This window comes from Numenius arquata, chromosome 1 (genome assembly GCF_964106895.1).
Source record: "Numenius arquata chromosome 1, bNumArq3.hap1.1, whole genome shotgun sequence".
NCBI lineage: Eukaryota > Metazoa > Chordata > Aves > Charadriiformes > Scolopacidae > Numenius > Numenius arquata.
Window position 1 is genome coordinate 68,104,824 of NC_133576.1, and position 23,751 is coordinate 68,128,574.

Here is a 23,751-nt window from a genome sequence, read left to right on the forward strand (position 1 = left end):
CTTTCAGAGTTAACACAATCCTGTACTTTTGCATTATGTCTAGTGCAAAAGCCCCCGGGCTGTTTTTCTTAAGATAAAAACTCATTACAAATCAAAAATGTGTCTAAGACATTCTGTGTGCCGTGGTTTACTAAATCATTACAATAACAGCTCTGAGCACTGTGGAATCAACCCAAAGTGGAGGGAGAAAATCAGAAGAGAGATAGCCTTGAGGTTGTTATTACAAAACAGAAAGAGTCTCACAGCCATGCTGCTACTGGGTGAAGCTGCCAGTGCAGGAGTAACACCCTTTATTTCCTGCATTGCACCTACATGTCATGTAACCATACATCACCATTATTCATGTTGCAGTTGAAGTGCTGATAAAAATGTTTCAAGTTTCTGTATGGCCCATATATGGCACAACAGAGCAAGTGAATGCATGATGGTCCAATGCACCATGGCTGTTGCACAGCTCAGGGAGTCTAGTGGAGATGAGAGGAGTGTCAGTCTAGAGGGAAAGGAAGTGAATTATTATGCTGCAATATGTGAGAACAATCATCTGAGCAGGAGGAAATTCAGATGGGAGAAGGCAACATTCGTGAAGATCCATGCTGACCTTAACCCTTATTTGTTGTAGCAGATGTCCAACAAGAATATACTACCAAGTATGGAAATAGATCTGCATAGCTGAGTTTGAAGCTGGCAATGCTTGACTACTACTATTCTGTTGACTACAGAGTGCAAGCAGACTCTATCTGGAAAGACAACAGCCACCTATGTGATTCAAAAGGTGACATCTGTTATTCCTGAGGTGCTTGGTTGGCATCACCATGTGGATAAGGGACATAAAGGACAGGGGCGGTCTGTTGATCCTGTTGTTTCTGAAATACAGAAATGAGTTGATCTTTACAGGGACCTGATTCCTGGGAACTTACTTAACCTCTACAATTGTCCCTGTTCTCACAGAGATCTGCTAATGATTTGTGAATCCCCCTTCCTCCTTAGCATAGTAGAATTAGGTTTTTACAAAAGGGAATCCTAGATACTTTGTGAATGTGTTTCTATTTAACTCCAGAACTATTTTCTCATCCTCATACGACTCCTCATTCCAAACACTAATGTTGTTCCATTACTTCACGTTGTTCCCAACACTAAGTTGGGAATCTTTCATTAGTAGTTTAATGAGCTTTCTTTGAGACCTTCCTCATAACCCTGGTCCTGTATTTCTCCAGCTCCCTAGATTTCCATGTTGGACTATTTGTGTAGAAAAGTTGCAATAAGCCGTATTGATGTGTTGCCAGTGAGGGATACTGAACACTCCAGAGCCCTATTAAATCCATTGCTTGTATCCGTGTCCAGTTTTGAGGGCGCCAGATAGAACCAGGATGCATGGCTCTCCTGTGGCATGACTCTAGTTAGGTGATGGTGTCATGCCTCTGGGTAGGGAAAGAATGGCAAGGTCTGAGCTAAAAAAAAATAGCCAAGAACAAGGCAAGAGGTCTGCAGCAAATGGTCAAAGAAGAATAAAGATCTTATTCCAGTATGAGTTCAAATGAAAGTAAAAGAAAAGCCTGAAACCTGCATTAGAGCAAAGACAGTAGTACCGAGAGAAAATGGTCTTTGGGACAAAGTAGTAAGGACAAAAAAGAAACAAAGACACCCAAAGGCTAGGTGCAGAAAGGCAAGCTGGCTTTGACATGTTGGAGTGGAATTGGCATAAAGCTAGTAAAAGCAGAGATAAGCCAACATTTTTGAGCACATCTAAACCACCATAGTGAGATTATAAGTAATTGCTACAATTTACAGTGTGTCTGTGTTGGTTTTGATCCAATACCAGGATCTATAAACCGTACTTTTGTTGAACCCCATCCCATGATTAAAATGTTGAGACTGTAATTAAGAAATGTGATGGGCTAAAGAAGACTTCATCTTCTTTTTGATTAACATATCATTTTCAAAATGACCTTTAGTATTAGTTTGTTGTCATTTGTTTAGTATTTGTTGGTTGGCTTCAATAAATAATTTAACAATACAATTATTAAAAAGCCCTTTATGATACATCGACTGAAACTGCGTTGTCTGTGCTTTAACTGGATGACAGCTTTCCTAAATGGGAGAATAACAAATGACTTTAAGAACAAAGCAAAACCAAAGTGACAAAACCTGGTGTTAATGTACTCAAAGATTTATGAACTACATGAATTAAAGACGTGAATGCAATGAAAAAATCTTCAACATTATTATTTTCATTTTCTCACTCAATTCTACACTGGAATGACTTACGGTGTTCTTTACTTACAGAAATTCAGATGACATAATATGAGATGAAGGCATTTCTGAAATACATAATCCTAAAGTTACTTCATTGTCACTGCCTTTTAGAGTAGCTTTCTGAAGAAAAGCTGCAAATGGTAACAGCATCTTACACCTATTTTATGGGATCAGCTTGAAGTTTCCAATAAGCAGAGAATAAATTAATATTCTGTCTTTTTTTTGAGCCAGTATCAGTACTAAAATAACCACTTTCAAATACTAATTACAGGGTTGTACAAAAATCTTGCAGTTGAAGAGAAATTGCCTCAAGAAAATGGTGGACTGCTGTCTTCAAATTTCTTTTTTTTATTTTTCAACAGTAGAATCACTGATTCTCCTTAAGTATGCAAAGTTATGTTTACAATATTCTTCAAGAAATTATTACTTCCAGAAGTTGCAATGATTGAGATTTGATTTTTTTCTTGTCAATTTTTTAAACACTTTGGGAAACAGTGGAGGAAAATGGGCATTTATGTATGAATTGGGTAACTGTAAAAAGTGGTCGCAAATTACCTTATAATGCAATTATAAGTAGGACTGGTAGGATTAAAACTGTTTCGGGATGTTATTGTTAGTTCAATCTCTAATAAAACTACAAGAGTAAATTCTTTTTTCCTCAGGATGACTGAAACTGGACACAGAATAACTGCCAGCAGTGCTCATATTTTAAAAATGGTTTTGAGTATAGGCCAAAAAATGGGTATATTGGCAGTTCAATATCAAAGAAAATCAGAAGTTACCAAAAACCAGAGCAATGAAAAATGTATTATCTGCTACAATTTGTAAACTTCTCTGGAGTTCCCCTGTCCTAAGTTTCTTTTTTGTCATAAAATTGTCAAGTTTTGCACAAAGAAATTAGATCCATTTAAGGTGCAGCTTTATTTTAAAATTGTGACAATGGGAAAACTTTGTCTTGTGTTTTAAGAAATCCTCCATTCCTAGATGATAGGGTATTTATTAGCATCCTGTAATCCTGTTCTCTGCACATCTCACCATGGATCTGACTTTTAAGCACATGCTGTTAGAGGTTGGGATTAAGCACCATTTGCAATGGGCCATGGCCTGAAATGAGTTGTGAGCCTACCGCTGAGCTAAATGGGCTTCTGTTACCTCAGATGACATGGCTAAACTCAAACTTTCTACACCTGTATGTCACAGTGTAGAATGTCAAGACCAAAACAGCTTCCAGCTAAAAAAAGGTAGGCTCTGCACCCTTGCTACTGTTCCCTGAGCGTGATGGAGAGAGCTTTTGTCAGCCCAGTACTGAGAGCACTCTGCAAGGATGCACTTCATTGCAAAGGGGATGGCCCCACCTCACCATGCAGTTTTCCTGCTTCAATTTTTCTGATAACTCCAAGCAGAAAAGGTACCCCAGGACTGCTCCTTGAAGGTTTCCAATGATTCCTGTCCAAAAGCAGACACAGCCTGGAGGCAGCTTGAGTTAAAAAAAAAATTAAAAAATTCCAGGTGTGTAAGCCAGGGGTGACCTGAATTTCAGAGTCTGCTGAGAGGATCCTTGCACTGTAGAAACATGTCCAAGAACTCATTTTTTTCAGACATGCTGCTCAGGATTGTACTTAGTAATTAACCTCTCTATTCATATAAATAAGAATAAGCTGCAACAAGGTTTTCTTCACATTTGAATGTATTTCTGTCTTTATCTGTTTTATTAACACAGGCAACATTTACCAAGCTTTCCTCCCTCCTTTAGAAAAACAAACAGACATGCTGTCTCTCAGTGGAGGAGTGGAGGAATAAGGATAAAAGAGAGAATTTGGAAAGGGAGTGTGTGCATTGGTATTACTACAACAGACATTTTAATCAATGTTTTATAGTAATAGACACTTGTTTAACTGTATTTTTTTTTCTGGGAGACACCCTTATAAAAAAATTGACTAGATGGAGAGAATTTCATTGGACCAAGACACAGATTAAAACTATGATCTGCATTTTTGGCTTCAGGTTTGCCTAAAGATTTGCATTATTTTGACGTGTCCAACTACACTAGGAAGATGTATGGCAGCAACTTGTGTCTAATGAACAATGTATAAGATGCATATTATTTTTCTCTTCAAGCTGCTTTATAATTCTTTTATGATTTTCCTACTTCATTACTCTAAGAAAATTTCTGTTTTGAACCAACAGTATCGAAGGAACAATTTGGCACACTGTTTATAATATGCAAAAGACATGCCTGAAGCTGTGGACATGAAGAGCTGAAAACTCTTCAGATATTTTTTCACTCTACTGCTCCTACTAGTAGGAGGTCTGCAATTAACTTTGATACTGACTTGAATTAGAATGTGGTTGGTGGTTCTGTACTTCTCAGACGAAAATCTATATTTTATACTTATCTAAAAATAAACTGTTCTCCTTTGGTACAACACTGTACATAATTTTGTTTGGGGGGGGAGGGGTGCTGGAAGGGGGTGTCCCCAGGTCCAAGACAGACTTGAAAGACTTGTACAAGTTAAATGGAACTTACTGCAGTTGCAGATATTTAAAACAACTAAAACAGGAGTAGCTGTGGATTGTTTCTCTTAAAGAAAGATAATGTAGATGATGCTGTGAAACCCTTGCGTTAGGTAGCAACCTGGATCTTCAACATCGTTAAATGTAGTCTTCCCAATGCCAGTCTTTAGGGGTCATGTCAGAATGAAAATTTTAATTTTCCTTTCCACTGAGGATAAATACAAGATGGTAAATTCTGAGAAACAGCGAAAGGTTTTGAAAGAAAGGCTGACAAGAAAATGCCTCACTGTCATGCAGCATTATCCTCTATAGGGATATTGTCTACTATTATAGTTCTACCACTGTTTTATATAAAAAGGTCATAAAGACTAAACAGGCTCATTTGCAAGGCTCATATGAGAAGGCAATGTATTCAAGAAGATTCGTGTGTTCAGAAGCACAAGGACATCGGCAGAACTTAGTAAAAGTCATGAGTGTTTTGAGATCCTTGTCCTAATACCACCTTCCTGTACTCTTGCAATTACATATTTTACTTCTATGAAGCAATGAAACTCTAGTCCATACCTTCAGTTCATCTCAAGCTGACTATGATTAGCTTTCTTTGATGTAATGAGTGACAGTCTATTTGGTGTCTTCTGCCAAAATTATTTTGTAAACACCGCAATGCATCATGACTGATGCCAGCCCAGGTTTCTGTCACTGCCAACTGCCGCACTCAACTGCCAAGTGTTCACCTCTGGTTCTCTGTGGGATACTGTGGTAGCCCTGGTCATGGCAGGCTTCCTTACATTTCAGGAAGGCTCTCTCATGTTATCCCATAGCATTACTTTGGTTGCATTTGCTGGAAGATTTAGAAACTTGCTAAGCACTTATTCTTGTACTGTACCATTTCCTTCGCTACTTGACAGCATAGCTCATACTTGCCAGATTCTCTGGCAGGTAATGGTAAGACACATATTGGCTTCAGTAGGCAGCAGATAAATCCAGCATCAGGGAACTAATCATAGATGAGATTTTGGTTCTTGCCAGTGTAACCAGGAAGCAGAAGATGTTGACTGAAATGGAGTTGTTATTATCATGAACAGGACCTAAATGTTGTCAATATTAGCTGCAGAAAAGGGTCCTAGAGGCAAAGATGCTCAATGACCTCATGGAAGAAATCTGGAAACATGACCTCAATGTGAAAGAGTAAAGGCTAAATTTAGAGAAATCTTGCTAGCATGTAACTAATCTGTGCTGCACTTTTTCTAAGGTATGGCAAATTAAAATCTAAAAAGACACTTAGCACCTTTCTGCAACATGTGAATAGTCACCCTATTCTGTATCTTAAAATTCTCATTAAGATTGTAGATTCAGCAGTGAATAAAATATAAAATATCCTGTACAATACTGTGAGTCTTACATTAAGTACAATTGCTGGTTGTGAAAGACTTTTAGATAACATTGTAGGAACTCTGGGCCAAAGCCAAACCTTCAAAGTTTGCGATAATATAAAACTTTTGATTGAACCACCATAAATCACCAATACAGTGTTGTAATGACACAGAAGTAGGGAAAAAAAGACAGAGGTGCTGGAGTAGCAAGAGTCTTGAAAGTTGTTCTCATCTGTATAAATGTAAAGAGGCTCACAGTTCTTATACAATATGTCTTTCCACCCCCATTACGGTGACATTAATATCAGATATTCTATCAACAGTTTGCCCTGTAGATCAGAAAATCTCAAAGTATGTTTTGCAATTTGAGTCAAAATATTCTCTCTACATTTTGTACCTTTTAAAAAGTAAATACAATTTATCAATCCAATTCTGCTTTGTATCTTGTGTATTAAAGACACTTGCAAAGCCATTCTGACTGCAGTCACAGCATCTCTTCTATGGGAATACTTCCCTCTCTCCCCACTGCTTTTGCCACCACAGGCAGCTTGCTACTTAGTGCTTTTATAAACATAGTCCTGTAGACTAAGTGTTGTACCTCTGAGGGCCTGGCTATCATGCACACTGTGTGAAAATTCTCACTTGGCAATCCCTGGCCACAGTTGTACCCACAGACTCAATTTTGCCATGTCTCTCTGCAGCACGTGGGGGAGCAGGGCATCTCAGAATGAACCCATGAAAGCCAGCAGCTTACCACGGTGTCAACTAAGTTGGGCAAGAAAAAGTGCCGATGAGAAGTTGCTCCTAGGAAGGCTTCTGTTGCTATGAAGAATTCACATCTGTGTTCTTTTTAAGTAAGGAACAAAAATCTTTTTCCATCTTTTTTAGCAAAACATGGAAGCAACAGCAACCTTCTGCTTTTTTACCTTGTGGCCTACTGGTTAAAGCACCAAGACATATGAGACCAAAATCTCTACCTCTTCAGTGAGTGATTTGCCTAACCTTCATGCTAAATTCTGATATGAGTTCACCTAATTCTTGGTATTGTTATTAAATGTTCAATCACTCTCTCAGTCTCAGAGGAGAGCTCAGGTCAACAACTCCAAGTTCCAGAGTATGCCTATTAGAGAACAGTCAACCCTGTTGTCCTCCTGTCCTGGTGAATTATCCCAGAATGGACAGTGACGTAGCTCCAACAGAAAGGAGCAGGAGGTCAGGACTCTATATACAAAGAAAAGCAACAAATACAACATTGCCAATGGATGAGTGAATGAGGACATTGATTCAAGAACTTCTTAAAGTTAGACACATACAAAACTTCCAAATATGGAACTATCAGATAAAAACCTAATGGGAAAAGGCTGTGTGGTTTTTTTCCATACAATGTGAAAATCTTTAAAAGTGACAACTTGAGGTCCTTTAATGAGGCCAACTAGTGAGGACAAATAAAGGGTGGGTATCAAGGGGACGGGGCCAGTCTTTTTTCAGTGGTGCCCAGTGACAGGACAGGAGGTAACAGGCACAAACTTGAACGTAAGAAGTTTCATCTAAACATGAGGAGGAACTTCTTTCCTGTGAGGGTGGCAGAGCACTGGAAAAGGCTGCCCAGAGAGGTGGTGGAGTCTCCTTCTCTGGAGATGTTCAAAACCCACCTGGACAAGTTCCTGTGCAGCCTGCTCTAGGAGGACCTGCTTTGGCAGGGGGGTTAGACTAGATGATCTCCAGTGGTCCCTTCCAACCCCATATCATTCTGTGATTATGTGGTTCTGTAACTGGTATTTTTTTAGGGAGAAATAACTTCCTACTGGAATTTTCTCTTAAAAAAACCACAGGCAAAGACCTGCCTCCAAGTCTTCCACTGGCTATTTTTTTTAAAGTTTTGCTTTTACCATAAAGTCAAGTCACTTTATTTCTAATCTTTCTCACCATTTGCAACAGTAAGGGCCTATATAAAGGACACTAAGCATTTATCTTTGCAAGACAGAGTATAAGCATCAAACCAGTCATATATGCAGTTCTGCCGAACTTACAAAATATGGAGAGCAATAACATCCTCTCTACTCTCTTGTTCTAATAAACTTTTGTACTATTTGTAAACAGAAGAAGAAAAGTGTTTTAGAGCATGTTATACCTAGCCCACTGGTATATCGATAAGCTGTGCTTTCTCTAGTTTCTAGTGACTGAAGAGTTACTCATATTAAATAGCCAGTTCCAGGCTTCCGCATTTCAAGATCTGATCCCAGGGCAGCATCAGGGAAAACTTCCATTAACCGCAGTAAGCTGTTGATCAAGTTATAAATCACTGTCTTCAGAAGCTGTATTACTGTGAGCTTTGTGGGACATTTTTGTAAGAAGTGCTGGATTTGCAGGGCAATATAGAAGTTTTTATTCCCATAAGTGTCAGTCAAACTTGTGACCAACATGGGAAAACACTTTAGTAGAAGTATAATTAGTAATCGTCTGTTCAATTACTACATTTCTAACCTAAGTGGCTAAGGACAAATTTATCAGAATGTATTATATGAAGTTTACAAGATCAGTGCAAGATGAATTGCTTTCAAAAATAATAATTGAATTTTTTTATAGAAAGACTACGGTTTGTTCTAAATATTCATTCTGATTGATTATCATTTGACATGGGAATATCTTTTAAAAATCAATACAGCCACTGTTGATTATCTCTGCTAAACTGGGATTTGATTTATTGCAAATACTGTATCAGAGAGAAAAGCTCTGTCAACAAAAAGATTATAGCTAAACCTTCTTATAATCAAGCTAGTTTTCTGTTTTCACATAAACTGATGTTTACTGTCAGAAAAGAAGTCCTATGATATTCCCTCATTCCAGAGATGATTGTAGTGGCAAGGACTTGCAGTATTATTCTGTTCCTCTAAAAGGAGCCAAAGAATGATAGCCAATTCAAATCCAGGCTGTGCATTTGGTGCTGCACGCAAAGTAATTTTAAGCTGTATAAACATTCTGCATTTAAAGGTGTTATTGGAGTCATATTTCACAATGAACTATGAAAACTGAACAGCGAAAAAGTAAGAGAGTGAATTCGTTATATATGTCATAGGTCAGTTCTGTGGGTCAGTACTAGGCATTATATTCAAGTACCAAGTAGTGTTTTCAACCTGTTTGAAGTCCTAGATGGGATTTTATGTTCTTGCACCAGATCTGATGGATTTCATTAAGGACAAAGCTGTGGAGAAAGCCACAGATAATAAAGAAAAGATGATTGAATACTAGGTTGCAAGTGCTAGTACGGTGTGCATGTCTGCCTGTCTTAAGGCAGCAAGCTGAGGTACCTTTAGCACTGGAGATTGAGAGCTGGGCAAGAAGGGCTTCAAAGGGTTTCAAAGGGTATATTCCTGGTGCCTACTAATTTGGCAATGCTGGAGCTCCTGTGAATGGGGGCCCATGGGTGGAAAAGATGCACAAGGATTCTGAGAAGTTGTATGTGTGTGTTTGTGTAGGTAAGGTGAGAAAGCAGAAAGGAGTGTGATGGGTGCAGCAGGTTCTGGTGAAGGATGGCATCCCAGGCATCAGCTGTCCCTGTATGGTTCTGTCTACCACCTATAAAAATAAACTTATACTTAGCTTCAAGGCACAACACAGGATTTTAGCTTGATTCCTAACTTAGCATTTTCTTATAAATGACAGAAACAGAATTTGAAAGCCCAAACCTGATTTAATGAACCTTGGGAACAAATGTAAGCACAGTTTGTAGGTTTGCAAGGTCTAAAATTCAGACCACAAATTTCAAGAACCCAAAGAGAGTTATGAGGATAATTACCTGGTACAAAGGAAGACACAACAACTGTGAGAGTGGGTTGCATCCGGTAATGAGAACTGAAGAGCTGGAGAGCAGAACAATGGAGAATTCTCCCACCAAACCCATTTTCTGTTCTACCTCTTTGGGGAGTGTTAGACAGACTTTTTCCACACACAAATGCCTGACACACAGAAGATATTGTCTGGCATCAAGGGAAAGCAGGTTGTGAGATGCTGGAATCCAGCTGCTACTCTACTCATGACAGGTTAAAAAAACCCAAAAAACCAAAGCCCCACATATTCTTTCTCCCCTTCTGCACTCACATTAGGAGTCAGGCAAGGCAGGATAAGGGGAGGAAGGGACAGTATTTGAAAGAGAAGGGGACACTGGAATCATTGGAACCCAGAGCAGATGTCTGCTGAGGGCTGTAAATCAAAGCCTAACCATTAAAGCATTTGAGATTATGTGATACCCTGGCTGGAAGAGGCAAAGCTCCTGCAATACCAGGTAGGTAAAAATAGGCACTGTTTTCAAACGACACCAGGCCTTTATCTGAGTCTCCACTTGCTGCTTGAGAACGCCATCTGTCAAAGGCAGGCTGTGCAGCACAGCCAGCTGAAGTAGTGTGTGCTGGATTCCACTGAATTTGGTATTTGAGGAAAAAATCCAACAAAATTCACATTTCTCCTGGGAAGAACACACTGGGAAGATGACAAGCACTCTGTGATGTGCCATCAGGACTCAGTGGGACACTAAAAAATGTCAATGACTTTAAAAACCAAAAGAGCTTCATGAGTATTCATTAAATCACAGAATCACCGAATCACAGAATCTTCATGGTTGGAAGGGACCTTTGAGATCATCGAGTCCAACCACAAAAAAACCCCCCCAAAACCCCAAACACCCCCCTGCAAAAAAACCCACCCACAACCACACTATAAAGGTGATAGCGGTATATCTTCTGCACACACTAATACTGATATAGTATAAGTTAATTCTTGTAATTTTAATAAGCTAGGTATAAAATTTCTATAAGTTTGATACTGAGCATCTTAAAAGCCTCCAAGGCTGGAAAGCCATGTTCTATACACAAAATGGCTTGAGAAAAAGAGCTCAAAAATACTGACACTTTACACTAGTACATAAGTGCTTTAGGTCAGTGAACCCAGGCCTCTTCAGTTTCTTGAGGTCTTATTTAATTGACAAAGTAGGAATTTACACAGGTAATTTGAAAGGTAAGAAGAAACTAAATACTGTTTCAAAGAACATTCAAAAATCTCCTTGAAAGATTTATATAGCCTTGTTTCTCTACCTTTAACAGTAGTGACAAACTTTCTGACTATTACAGGCATTAGCTTTTCCTATGGTTTCAAAAGTGTTTTAAACCTGCCATGGATAATGGTTTTAAACTTAAGTTAAGATGAAAATGATAAAGCAGATTTGGCATTGAGGCCAGTCATTCACAATAGTATTTATATGCTGAGTTCTTTCCATAACTTCAAAAGGTTTTGTTCTGACCATCACTGAGAAGTGTGTACATCTCTATGAACAATGTTTCAGTCTCACATTCAGTTATCACAGTTACAGAACCATAGAATCTTCATGGTTGGAAGGGACCTTTGAGATCATTGAGTCCAACCAGAAAAAAAAACCAAACAACAAACAAACAAACAAACAAACAAAACAAAACAAAACAAAACAAAAACAAACAAAAAAAAACCCAAAAACCCCACCACACCCACCCACAAACAGACATAAACCAACAATCTCGGTCACTAGAGCATGACCTGAAGTGCCATGTCTACACGTTTCTTAAATACCTCCAGGGATGGCAACTCCACCACCTCCCTGGGCAGGCTGTTCCAGTGCCTGACCACTCTCTCAGTAAAGTAATTCTTCCTAATATCTAATCTAAACCTCCCCTGACGCAACTTCAGACCATTTCCTCTGGTCCTGTCATTATTCCCTTGGGAGAAGAGGCCAACAGCCACCTCTCCACAACCTCCTTTCAGGTAGTTGTAGAGGGCAATGAGGTCTCCCCTCAGCCTCCTCTTCTCCAAACTGAACATGCCCAGTTCCCTCAGCCTCTCCTCATATGATTTGTTCTCTAGACCCCTCACCCACTTGGTGGCTCTCCTCTGGACACGCTCCAGCAACTCAGTGTCCTTCCTGTAGTGAGGGGCCCAGGACTGAACACAGTACTCGAGGTGAGGCCTCACCAGGGCCGAGTACAGAGGCACCATCACTGCCCTACTCCTGCTGGCCACGCTATTCCTGATACAGGCCAGGATGCCGTTGGCCTTCTTGGCCACCTGGGCACACTGCTGGCTCATGTTAAGCCGGCTGTCCACCAACACTCCCAGGTCCTTTTCTGCCGGGCAGCTTTCCAGCCACTCTTCCCCAAGCTTGTAGCATTGCCTGGGGTTGTTGTGACCCAAGTGCAGGACCCAGCACTTGGCCTTATTGAACCTCATCCCATTGGCCTTGGCCCATTGATCCAACCTGTCCAGGTTCCTCTGTAGAGCCTGCCGACCCTCAAGCAGATCAACACTCCCACCTAGTTTGGTGTCACCTGCAAACTTACTGAGGGTGCACTCAATCCCCTTATCCAGATCATCAGTAAAGATATTAAACAAGACTGGCCCCAAAACTGAGCCCTGAGGGACACCACTGGTGACCGGCCGCCAACTGGATTTCACCCCATTAATTACAATTCTCTGGGCACGGCCATCCAGTCAGTTTTTTACCCAGTGAAGAGTACACTTATCTATGCCATGATTCGCCAGCTTCTCCAGGAGAACGCTGTGGAGAACGGTGTCAAAGGCCTTACCAAAGTCCAGGTAGACAACGTCCACAGCCTTCCCCACATCAAGAAAGCGGGTCACATGGTCATAGAAAGAGATCAAGTTGGTTAAGCAGGACCTCCCTTTCATAAACCCATGCTGGCTGGTCCTGATCCCTTGGCTGCCCTGCACTTGCCGTGAGAGCTCACTCAAGATGATCCTCTCCATGATCGTTTCCGGTACCGAGGTCAGGCTGACAGGCCTATAGTTTCCCGGATCCTCCTTCCGGCCCTTCTTTTAGATGGGCGTCACATTGGCCACCCTCCAGTCATCTGGTACTTCTCCTGTTGACCAGGATTGTTGATAGATAATGGAGAGAGGCTTGGTGAGCTCTCCTGCCAGCTCCCTGAGTACCCTTGGGTGAATCCCATCCAGCCCCATAGACTTATGCATGTCCAGGTGCATAAGCAAATCATTAACTACTTCCCCCTGGATTACAGGGGGGGTTGTTCTGCTCTCCATCCTTGTCTTCCAGCCCAGGAGGCTGTACATCCTGGGGGTAGCTGGTCTGACTATTGAAGACAGAGGCAAAGAAGGCATTAAGTATCTCAGCCTTCTCCTCATCCTTGGTTGCAATGTTGCCCCCCACATCCAGTAAGGGATGGGGATTCTCCCTGACTCTCTTTTTGTTGACGTATTTATAAAAACTTTTTTTGTTGTTCTTTATATTAATGGCCAGGTTGAGTTCCAGCTGGGCTTTTGCCTTCCTAATATTTTCTCTGTATAACCTAACAAGATCTCTGTACTCCTCCTGAGTTGCCTGTCCCTTCATCCAAAGGTGGTAAACCTTCCTTTTTTCCCTAAGTCCCATCAAAAGCTCTTTGTTCAACCAGGCCGGCCATTTTCCCCACCCTTTAATTTTGCGCCTCATGGGGACAGCCTGCTCCTGGGCCTTTAGGATTTCCTTCTTGAAGAGCGTCCAGCCTTCCTGGACCTCTTTTCCCCGCAGGATTATCTCCCAAGGGACCCTCCCAACCAGGGTTCTGAACAGGCTAAAGTCCGCCCTCCGGAAGTCCAAGGTGGAGGTTTTGCTAACCCCCCTTCCTTACCTCACTAAGAACTGAAAACTTGACCATTTCATGATCGCTAAGCCCAAGACGACCTACGACCTCCACATCTCCCGCTAGTCCTTCTTTGTTTGTGAAAAGCAGGTCTAGCGAGGCGCCTCCCCTGGTAGGCTCTCCTACCAGTTGTGTCAGGAAGCTATCTTATCAAATAAATGTCTTCAGATCAGTCAGCTGGTACAAGAGAGAGTGTGACTGAACCAGATCATTATAAACAACCATGCATAGACACAACCACATTCAGCAACTATGGCATCTCGTGCATTGTTTTCCACTCATTTTCAGGGCTGTGAGTGCACCAAAAGGCTCCAGTTGCCCTGATCAGCCTCTGACCATCCTTCTCTGCCAGCCCCCCTTGCAACCCCTTCCCCAAGCTGAGGGGCTTAGCTGACTGCTGCCAACCCTGGCCTTGCCTTGCCAACCTGATGTCTGCACTGGGTGGTGGTCCTGCCCAAACAACAGGGACCTGTGGGGTGGTGGCTGGACTTCTGGCTGAACCCTGTACTGTCACTAGGCAGTCTTGGCTCATCTTGTGTGGGTATTCATCATGGGCTCTCTGTGCCTACATCTAAGTGACCTGGAAGCATTTAACAGCAAAAAGTAAGCAGAAGCACCGATTTTGAAACATTTTCTCAAGCCAGCTGTTCTTTGTTCACCTAGTAGAAGAGCTAGGCACATGAACGTCTTTTCCTCTGGATAAATCTTTGGGAGTGTGTTGGTCTGACAAAGTCAAGGAGCATCAGCTAATACCTGTCTCAGCCTGATCTTGACTTGACTTGACTGGACCCCCCCAGTGAAATTTGGCCTCCCTATGAAAATACGTCTAGTCCTCCCTTCTTCTGCCAATAGCTATTTATGTAGGTCTTTGCATCTTCTTAAAAGACAAGCATTCTTATTTTTGTTCTAGGGTAGTTTTTTACTTGCCATTTATTGAGTTCCCTGCAACAGAATATGTATTTTAAATTGTGTTGTTCTTAGCATTGTCCCAAAGAGCTTTATCTGAATCTGTGACAACAGATATTAACCTTGCTTCACAGCCCTGTGATATAGGGCTAAGCACAACATGTAAGCTGAGGTACTTGATGAAACAGCTATTTCAAAATATGAAGCACAATTTAGAAGTCATATGACAGGCAGACGCCACTAATTGTCACCCATTACCTGTATGTATGCAAAGGTGTACCTTTTTATGGAGGTATTTATGGCTATTTATTGGGTTTGGGTATTGATGCTTGGGGGTTATTCAGAATGTATGAAGCAGTACTTTCTGTCTGGTTCTGTATGATTCATTTGTAATGATCAGCTATTAAAGTTTTTACATAGGGCACTTTAATGGTGTTTTCTATTTCTGATGAATTATCTTGAACTTATTTGTGCAAAAGCTCCTTTGGACTGCAAAAATCTCTCAGGCTAAAGACATCTGAGGAAGAACACAAATAGGACTTGTATGATGCAAAGAAGTTTTCAAGTAAATGAAAATTAGATTCAGTAGCTACAAGGTCTTTGTGTTTATCTAGCAGTGTAAAAAATTGAGTGGTTTAAAAAGAACGAATAGACTTTCCCTGGGGGAGATTGCAGTAGAAAAGTGCAAGCAACACTACAGCTCACTCCATGAGCTTTACTTGTAAATTCCTTCACGATTCTCTTTTGGTTTTTGTTTTGTTTTGTTTTGTTTTGATTATTCCCCCCACCCCCCCCCAAAAAAAAAAAAGTATACTTGGAAAGGCTGGGACTCAAAAAGTTAAAGTTTACTGAAAATACACACAGGATGTTTTTAAGGATGACGTTCTCCCTCTTTCTCTCTCCTGTTTTCCTGACCACCCTTCTGTTGGCTGATTTGCAATTTTAAAATTTGAGAATTTTCTCCTTATATGCAGTTCCTCCTTTTTTCACAGCTCAGTGCCAGGTGGCTTAGTATTCCCTCTACTTTAATTATCTTTGTCAGCCTTATTTGACATTGTAGCAAGAGAAATGCTCTTGCTATATTATCTAAGTATCTTGCCAGCTAGCAACAGGGGAATTCTTCAGTACCTGTGAATTAGTTTGATATCACCTGACAGTGAGAGCTTACTTGGGGTGTAAGATAAAGGTTCACGACCACAGCACCAGCACAGTGATTTCTGCTGTGTATTCCATGTAATCACCATATGCAGTAGATATTTATCTGGTTGTGTTTGTATCTTAGCGTGAAATTAAAAAAAAAAAATCCTCAAGAAGAAGCTGAATACCTCTTCCAGATAGCAATGAAAACTTTCTCTGGCTGCCAGTTTATTGTAAAAGAAGCTAGTCTTCTTGCAAGAGTAAAGCACACCACTGTGGCAATGATTTAAGCCACTGCTGGTTCAAGACAAGAGATGACAACATTTCTTATCTTGCTTAGATTACAGTCTGTTTGACAGCTGGCTTCCTACTTGTGTACCTCTGAAATTGCCCTAGATTAACATAAAGGTTACTTAGATGTCTGAAAAAGGTTTGGAAAGACTGAAAGAACACCAAATAGCAGAACTCTGCTGAGTACTAAACCTAGCCATTTTGTGGTGAAAACGACTACCAAGAAAGGGCTTTACACAAATGCTGGAAGAACAGCAGCATGTTGCCCTGTGGTCAGTGTGACCTCTCTTCACTATAGCCAGAACTCTGCTGAAAAGGAGCTAAAAGAGGCATCCCTGAATTGGTTACAGGTAGGTAACACTGCAACAGCTCTCACATTATAGATGAACACACATTTTAGTGAGAAGTAATAGGGTTGTAAACCAGCAGAAAGGTGTAAGTCAGAAGCAAAAAAAGATGTTAGGGCTTTGAATCCATCTCCTGCTAGTGGAGGACTGCTCCCTGCAGTTCATTTTCCCATACTTTTCCTAGTCTGTTTTTAAATGCCCTGTCTGATAGTAGTTGCCATAATTTCCATTAGGAGGGAGAGATGATGTTTAGTACTTCTCTTTGTCAGGAAGCTGGCACTGGTATCTGGCCTACTTTCCTTTTCCCAACTCCATCTCATTACTCTGAATGATTCCCAGCGCAGCACTCTCAACAACGCTGCTCTCCCTTTCTGTCCTGAGTCTGTGAAGGGATGATGGCTGGTGGCTCCCAAGGGCTCCCACGTGGCTCAAAGGGACCCTACACAGTCCCAGTCAGTGGGAACTGGTCTCTCTGTGGAGCAGCCCGAAGCTGGGGCAGGAAGGGAGGGTCCTATACCCATAAGGTCTTAGGGACAGCCCCAGTGCAGTCTCCCTCTTCAGGCAGATTTAGTGTTAATATGCCACAGATCTTCCATGACAGAACCTGGCATCTCTTTTTTGACCGCATGTAGCCCTTGTGGCATGGCTGTAAAAGAGACAGGATACCTGTAGCCAGCAGCTGCTGCCTCCTTTCATCCGAAATTGTCCACGTTGTAGGAAACAGCAGCCTTGGGGGTTCCCTAATTCTCAAACTTGGATAGGGCTACTTTTCTTCAGTAAATAGGCATGTACCATAGCACAGATGCCTCTTTATTCTACTTGTTCACATATACTTAGACGGTCACAGCAGGTAGTAGCAGAATTATTGTAAATTTTGTCTCTGAGACATACTGCACAGTCCCAGGTGGGTTGTGTCCTGCCCTTCTCCCTCCATTTTGGGAATCTTTGTTCTATAGCATAGGGCTTACTCAAAGTTGTCCAATGTACCAGTTAGTTTTCCTGAGTCCTGGCCCTGGGTTTGCTCCTGACAGTAAATACTGTTGATGTTCAGTAAATCTCCCCTTGACAGTACCTTAAATTATAGCCTAAATACAGTCAGAGAGTCAATTCTATGCAAATTCAGTGATCTTAATAAGAACTGGGCACATACTAAAAAGAGCATAGGAAATATATTTTTCCTTGCTCCACATTAACTATTTACTCACTTGAATGAAACATCTATAAAAACGGCTCCGTCCTGTGCAAAGGAAGAGTTTAATAGATCTGTTTATCAAGACACTTTCAACATTTTAATATGGCTGACTCAGTAATTCTTCTTGTATGCATGTTTAGTAGTTCTTGATGCAACCTCAGAACGGCATTAGTCCAGATGTGAGCAAAGCAGAAAGAGCAGGGCTTTCTCTACTATTCATACCATCCTTTCCAATGAGCTCCATGCCTGCATACACAGATACTTTCATGATCTGGTGTTTGGTACTTGACTGTCACTCCTGTTTCAACTTATGGCTGACTCACCTGAGAAATTAGCGTTCCTGAGAAACTTGCAGACTACAAGGATTTCTATCCATAACACAAGTGAGTTTTTACATGTGTGCTGTTTGCAACATTTTGCTCTGCCAAACTACCAGCCCAAAATACTCACTAAAGCTTTAGTTCTTCATTGCTATCAAAATTGCTATACAGTCCTGAGAATACATTACGGATATTGGGGGGGGGGGGGGGCATGACCCAACAGCAGTAGTTTCACAGATTAATGATTTTTTGTTATTACGATTATTCACAGTGTTTCCAAAAGAATAACAAAACATAGCTGCTTACATTTTAAAAAAATACATAAATTAGATTTTTCAAAAATTCACCACTAGCTAAGCGAAAGATTGCTTCTAGCAGGTTCCTTCTGCAACTGGGAGAAGACTTACCAAATGGGAATCATGGAACTTACTGCAGAGTCGTGCATAAAGTTCAGACATTGTGTGAATTTTATGAGAATTTTCCCAGTTCAAATAATGTTTTCTATTACACATCTCTTTTTTTTTTTTCTCCTATGTTGATGTTATTATAAGAAACAGTAAGAATTCTGAAGAAATAAAATAGTCATCAGTAAATTTTAATCGCAATCAATTGGTAAGGTCACTAACAAAGGCATCCATCAGCTGAGTAATAAAGAGTTCCTTTGAAATATTAAGAAAAATACTGAACTTGTGGCTGAATGATTACCTACTGTTGAAAGTGTCTAATTTCACTAACCCTACCATTGTGCTCAAAATCTTCCTCTAATTTATGGTGAAAACATATGTCTCATTGCAGCAATGGCTTAATAAACTTAGCTGAGGAATGAGAATCATATAGTAACTTCAAGTATATAACAAATAGCTATGTCAAGTTAGCATTTATTCCTCAGTTTGTGAAATTACAAAAAGAGTAGAGAAAAAGAAAAGGAAGTTATCAAAATCTAGACAAAGTCAACAGTTGTGAAGCCTGCACTTTGGAGGTTTTAATCTGAACATTGGTGTACATTGAATAAAATTGCAATTGAATGAAAGCAAACTTAGAACAAATATTTTCAAATAATTTGTTTTTCCAAAACAAGCTCTGTCATTCGTATCATTCTCACCTGCAGAGGTTTTCACAATTTCTGAAGTATTTCTCAGACCCATAAAGTCAAACTGATAGAGTCTCCAAGATTTCTGGTCAGCAGCCTCCACTGAGTTTTTTCTCCATCTGTAAATCATTTCCTCTTTAGGGTAACCATCTAGAAATTAAAAAAAAAAATAAAAATTATTACATTTCATAAAAAAGGTACTGCAAAACAGTGTCTGTTCATGACTTAGAGCTATTTGGGAATATCTAAATTTCTGATCTGATGCTTTCCCAGTGGGTTTGGTGGTATAATTCAGCTAAGGAATTGTATGGCACACAAAAATTTAGTCGTAATACTGGCAAAATTTTGATTTTTCACATATTCTTTTCCAATGGGGAAAAATACTGATTGGTTCTATCTCTCTGCCTCAGAGATGCAGTTGATTGTACTAAGTTGAGGTCCATACACAGGAGTATTCTGCTTTACATATGATCTGAATAAACTGTGTAAACCAATATACTGTAAAAAAAAGGGTGAGGAGGGGTGTCGGTGTAAGATGTAAGCAGTTGAAAAGGACAGATTGTTTTAAAAGGGACAATAGTTCTAATGTGGTGTGTGCTACTGTAATTCTGAAATTAGCTCATTACAGTGCAAAACCCCAAATTTTTAATTACTGTGGGATTTTTAAAGTGATTATACCTTCCAAAGGTTGTGGCAGTTAATGAGACATCACCTAACCTCTACAGCTGAAATAGCTTCTGAAAGTCTTACTTTATCAGTTTAGCACTTAGTAGTCATAGTTAACCATCATGCCAATATTTATTTTTCTTTTTGCTGGAGAATGGCATTTTCCTATAGAAGTCCAACAACAAATCTTCAACCAGCTCAATCCATAATAACAGACCATCTAGAAAACAACAGCACACCCATGCTAGTTAAAACTAGATTGTTCTCTAATGCATAATACAATAAATGCCTATTCATCTAATAATTAATATAGTAGATGTAGATTGCAGGGCAAATTAAAAGCCTAACAATAACAATAGCCAGTTAATATAACTGTCTCAGCTGTAATCTTTTTCCCATTGGATCCCGATAAATTTTGAAATTTGCATTACAAAAAAACTTCTCTAGTCATGGTGCTATTTTGCTGATGTTTTCCTCCTATGAGTGTCTTCTTCATCTTGTTTAAGGTTCCACCCTGCTGTTGCACTGCTCTAAGGTGTGCGTGGCCTTGTTTATCCCTCTCACTAACACAGCATGAAAAGTACCCACCAGTCCCTCAGTTCTAATCTGGAGAAAATGACTATGTGTTAATTCAAAATGCCATGTTTATATATTTCCCGTCGATGTAAATGAAGAAGGAAGGACCCGACTGAGCAACAAACACAAACCCTGCCGTTCTCTACGAGAACTCTTGCTGCCAAGCAGATTTCACTGCCAATTCTGCTGTGCCAATCTGCGAGATTGATCTAAAGGTTAATTACTTTTGGCTGGCAGATTTTGTCAGATGATGCAGAGGTACAGTGAAGGAAGTCAAGCTTTGCAGGGCCTCCAAGCATTAGCCCTGCATCCTCTGAAATCTTCTCGAGCCTGGCTCGTATTTGACTGAGCCCTCTGGGTCACATTTCTGATTGAATAAAGTCTCCCTCTAACAGAAAGCCCTAAATTTTTCCTCAGGAGCCTTGTCAAACTGCCTTCATTTGTGGAAACTCTGATATCTCTCTATCAGTTCAGGAGGGAAGAAGCATCAGATGTCCTCTGCGCCATGCTGTGGCTGCTGTGCCCTAACACCTGGTGACAATGGCAGAGCCGCCCTGTCCCCACAGAGCAGTATCAGGACCACAAATGAGGTTGCCATGCAGTCTGCGTCCTAATCTTACCTTCTGATTTGCCTCCTGATGAGGAGGAAAGGAAACCCTTGCCCTGTTGTATTCCCTGCACCAGCTCCCACTCCAGAACTTGTGGCCCAAAGCACCAATTTGCAGATTTTGTAGCAGGTAGTAGATTGGGATCATTTTCTCAGGAAAATTTCACCATAATCATTTTAAGTAAAAATATTTCAAATATCCTGGAAGTAACAAACATTTTATTTTTTTTAAAACATTATTTGAAATTGATCCAAAATTATCTTTTAACATTTTTTTTCCAAATTTTACTGCAAAAAAATTGTATCGATTAGTCTTGAATTCATATTTTTCCCTGATTTTTTGCCCTTTTTTTTTTTTTTCATTCCATGGCCACCTCACCAAAAATTCATTACTCTGTCAGTTAGCTTGAAAGCTTGCTATTGTATTATCCAGCGCATATCTGTTTATCCTGGCATGAGCAGCATGTAGTCAGGAATAAGTTCACGAGACACTCATCCTTCAGGAGTTTTCCTATATTTTTGACTGAGAAGAGAGAGATTCAATTTCAGAATAACTACTTTTGGTATTATTCATTGTCATTAAATAGTAAGCAACTGACTTCAGGAGACCATCATGCCCTTTCAATGGTAGTCTCCTTAATCTACAGTCACTGACATCTGCTCTTAGAATGGTTGTGTTACGTACATCAAGGGAGATAAGTACCGGTGATTCGACGGGAGTTGTTTCAACCTGTTAAATAACTGCTAATATGTTCTGCTCCAGTACCTTTTGACTTCACTTTTCAATTCATTTAAAAGATATAATATTTCTTGTGAAATGACCACGCATCTACTCAGACAGTATATCACTCCTAGGATTCGTTTAACTTACAGAATGGACAATTCATGATGCTTCTTCTTTCAGTGATATCCAATATTTCTTGTATACAGCCTAATTGCTTCTAGTCCTCTAAGTGCTTTGTGTTAGAAAATAGAAGAACTGGAGACTTCAGTACTTCCACAAGAAAATGAAACCTCTGCTGTTCAGCCCTCAACACAACTAGGAGTGTATTATCTATAGAAATGTCTGTTTTCTTTCACTTCCCCAGCATGACAAATGGCAGTAGATTACCTTAAATCTTGACCTTATGGCTTCAAGCCACCCATGTTGAACAAATTGCTATCCATCAAGGGTATTTACCCTGTCAGGTTGCTTTAGGTTATGTAGGAATATCCATGCTGCAGCAGGGCAAGGCTCCAGAAGGTCCTGGAGGCTTTCCAACAGGTGCCAGTAAGGCAGCAAAGGGGACAGCATGGGAAGAAGACAACCATGACAACCAAGTATGTGTTCTGTGTTACAGATATCCAAGGTCTAGCAACCTGCAACTCAGGAGCTTCTCAACCAAAGTCTGTGTCAACACCTTCATTTTCCCTCTCATGAATGTATTTGATTGCCTTTAAATTCTCCTATTTTTTGGCCTGGTGGTTATTTTGTTGTCTGTGCTCTAGCTCTTCACATCTTCTGCAAGTTTTAGATTTATATGCTACCATATCAAAGACTTCTACAACGCACCTTGACCAGTTGGCTTTTTGTAAGACTGGTACTATGCGGTTTTGTAAAATCAAGTCAAGAACAAATTTGGTTGAAGTTATTTCTCTAAGAGCCTAGTAGAAATTATCCTTGTAATTATCCTATGTAATACTTCCTGTTCTCTTTCACTGAACATACTAATGGCTTTTCCAGTTAACATGTGATTGGTACCTTTGTTGCTTTACTCATAGACTCAAACATATAGATTTTCAAAGCGTACCACTGACTTTAACTCCAATAATGCAAACATGGGTAAATAATATATGCACTGTTTTGGATGTGAACCTATTATAACAGAAAGCTAAATTGTCATGACAACCTGTGAGATTCTGTGGATTTTGTTTTATTTCCTTTTCATTACTGGAATAATTGAACTCATGTTACCACATCTTCTCACAGCACCACCATATAATTTATAACTGACAGGTTAAAAATATTTAAATTACATTCGTCATCTTCATAGTGCTTCACTTTCTATGGAGACTGATTTGTACAGAAGCCTCCACCAAAATTCTGTAAAAATTGTCATGGTCAGAAATAACTCCAGGCCAAACGAGATGCATATGCCATCACAAGATAGCCATGAGAATTGGTGTCAAATGGCCCTGAAGCACATCTGCTACAGGAGTCAACACTGATGGAAAATCAGTAACGTCCATAATACAACCATTGATATATCCATGCCTGTTAGTGCATAGTGCCTCTAACCTTGATTTCCCCAATACTGTTTTTGGTCGGGGCATCTTAGCTCAATGACTGAGCCTTTGTTTCACCTTCTTGTCTGTGATAATGGGTCTATTTTAGGAAGTGAGTAGAGATGGGAAGAAGATGGTAGGATGGGGGTCACGTCAAAAAAGACACAGACCAATAGAAGAACTAGTTTCTGTCTAAAAAATTTTCCTTACAAATGTATCCAAGACATGGAAACACAGAGATGCATGGAAAAATAACCCCAGCCTCTTTCATATCTTCAGACATATTTTCCCTGCTCTGTGAAATCAATTTATTTTACTGCTGTTTCCCCACACTTTGTATTCAAACATAATGCAGGCAGACCCAGCTTGTAGCAGAAGGAATAATACAACAAGGAAGCTCATCTCTCCTTCTAGCCTTGGAAAAATTGGTATGCTCAGAGCATGCTATGAGAAGTTAATGAAAGCAGCAGCAAAGCTGAAAATGTGGGGGAAGCAGGCAAGAAAGGATCGGTTCACTTAAGTCTCTGCCAGGAGG

General features: G+C 40.2%; 1 protein-coding gene across 1 annotated transcript in view; it reads right to left on the minus strand.

Annotated features, from left to right (window-relative positions):
- Nucleotides 1-23,751, minus strand: part of GABRG3 (gamma-aminobutyric acid type A receptor subunit gamma3) — a 327,567-nt gene that overhangs the window by 39,072 nt on the left and 264,744 nt on the right. The window contains exon 6 of the mRNA XM_074160502.1: nt 19,115-19,252. Coding sequence (XP_074016603.1) covers nt 19,115-19,252 — 138 coding nt within the window. The remainder of the gene's footprint in view (nt 1-19,114; nt 19,253-23,751) is intronic.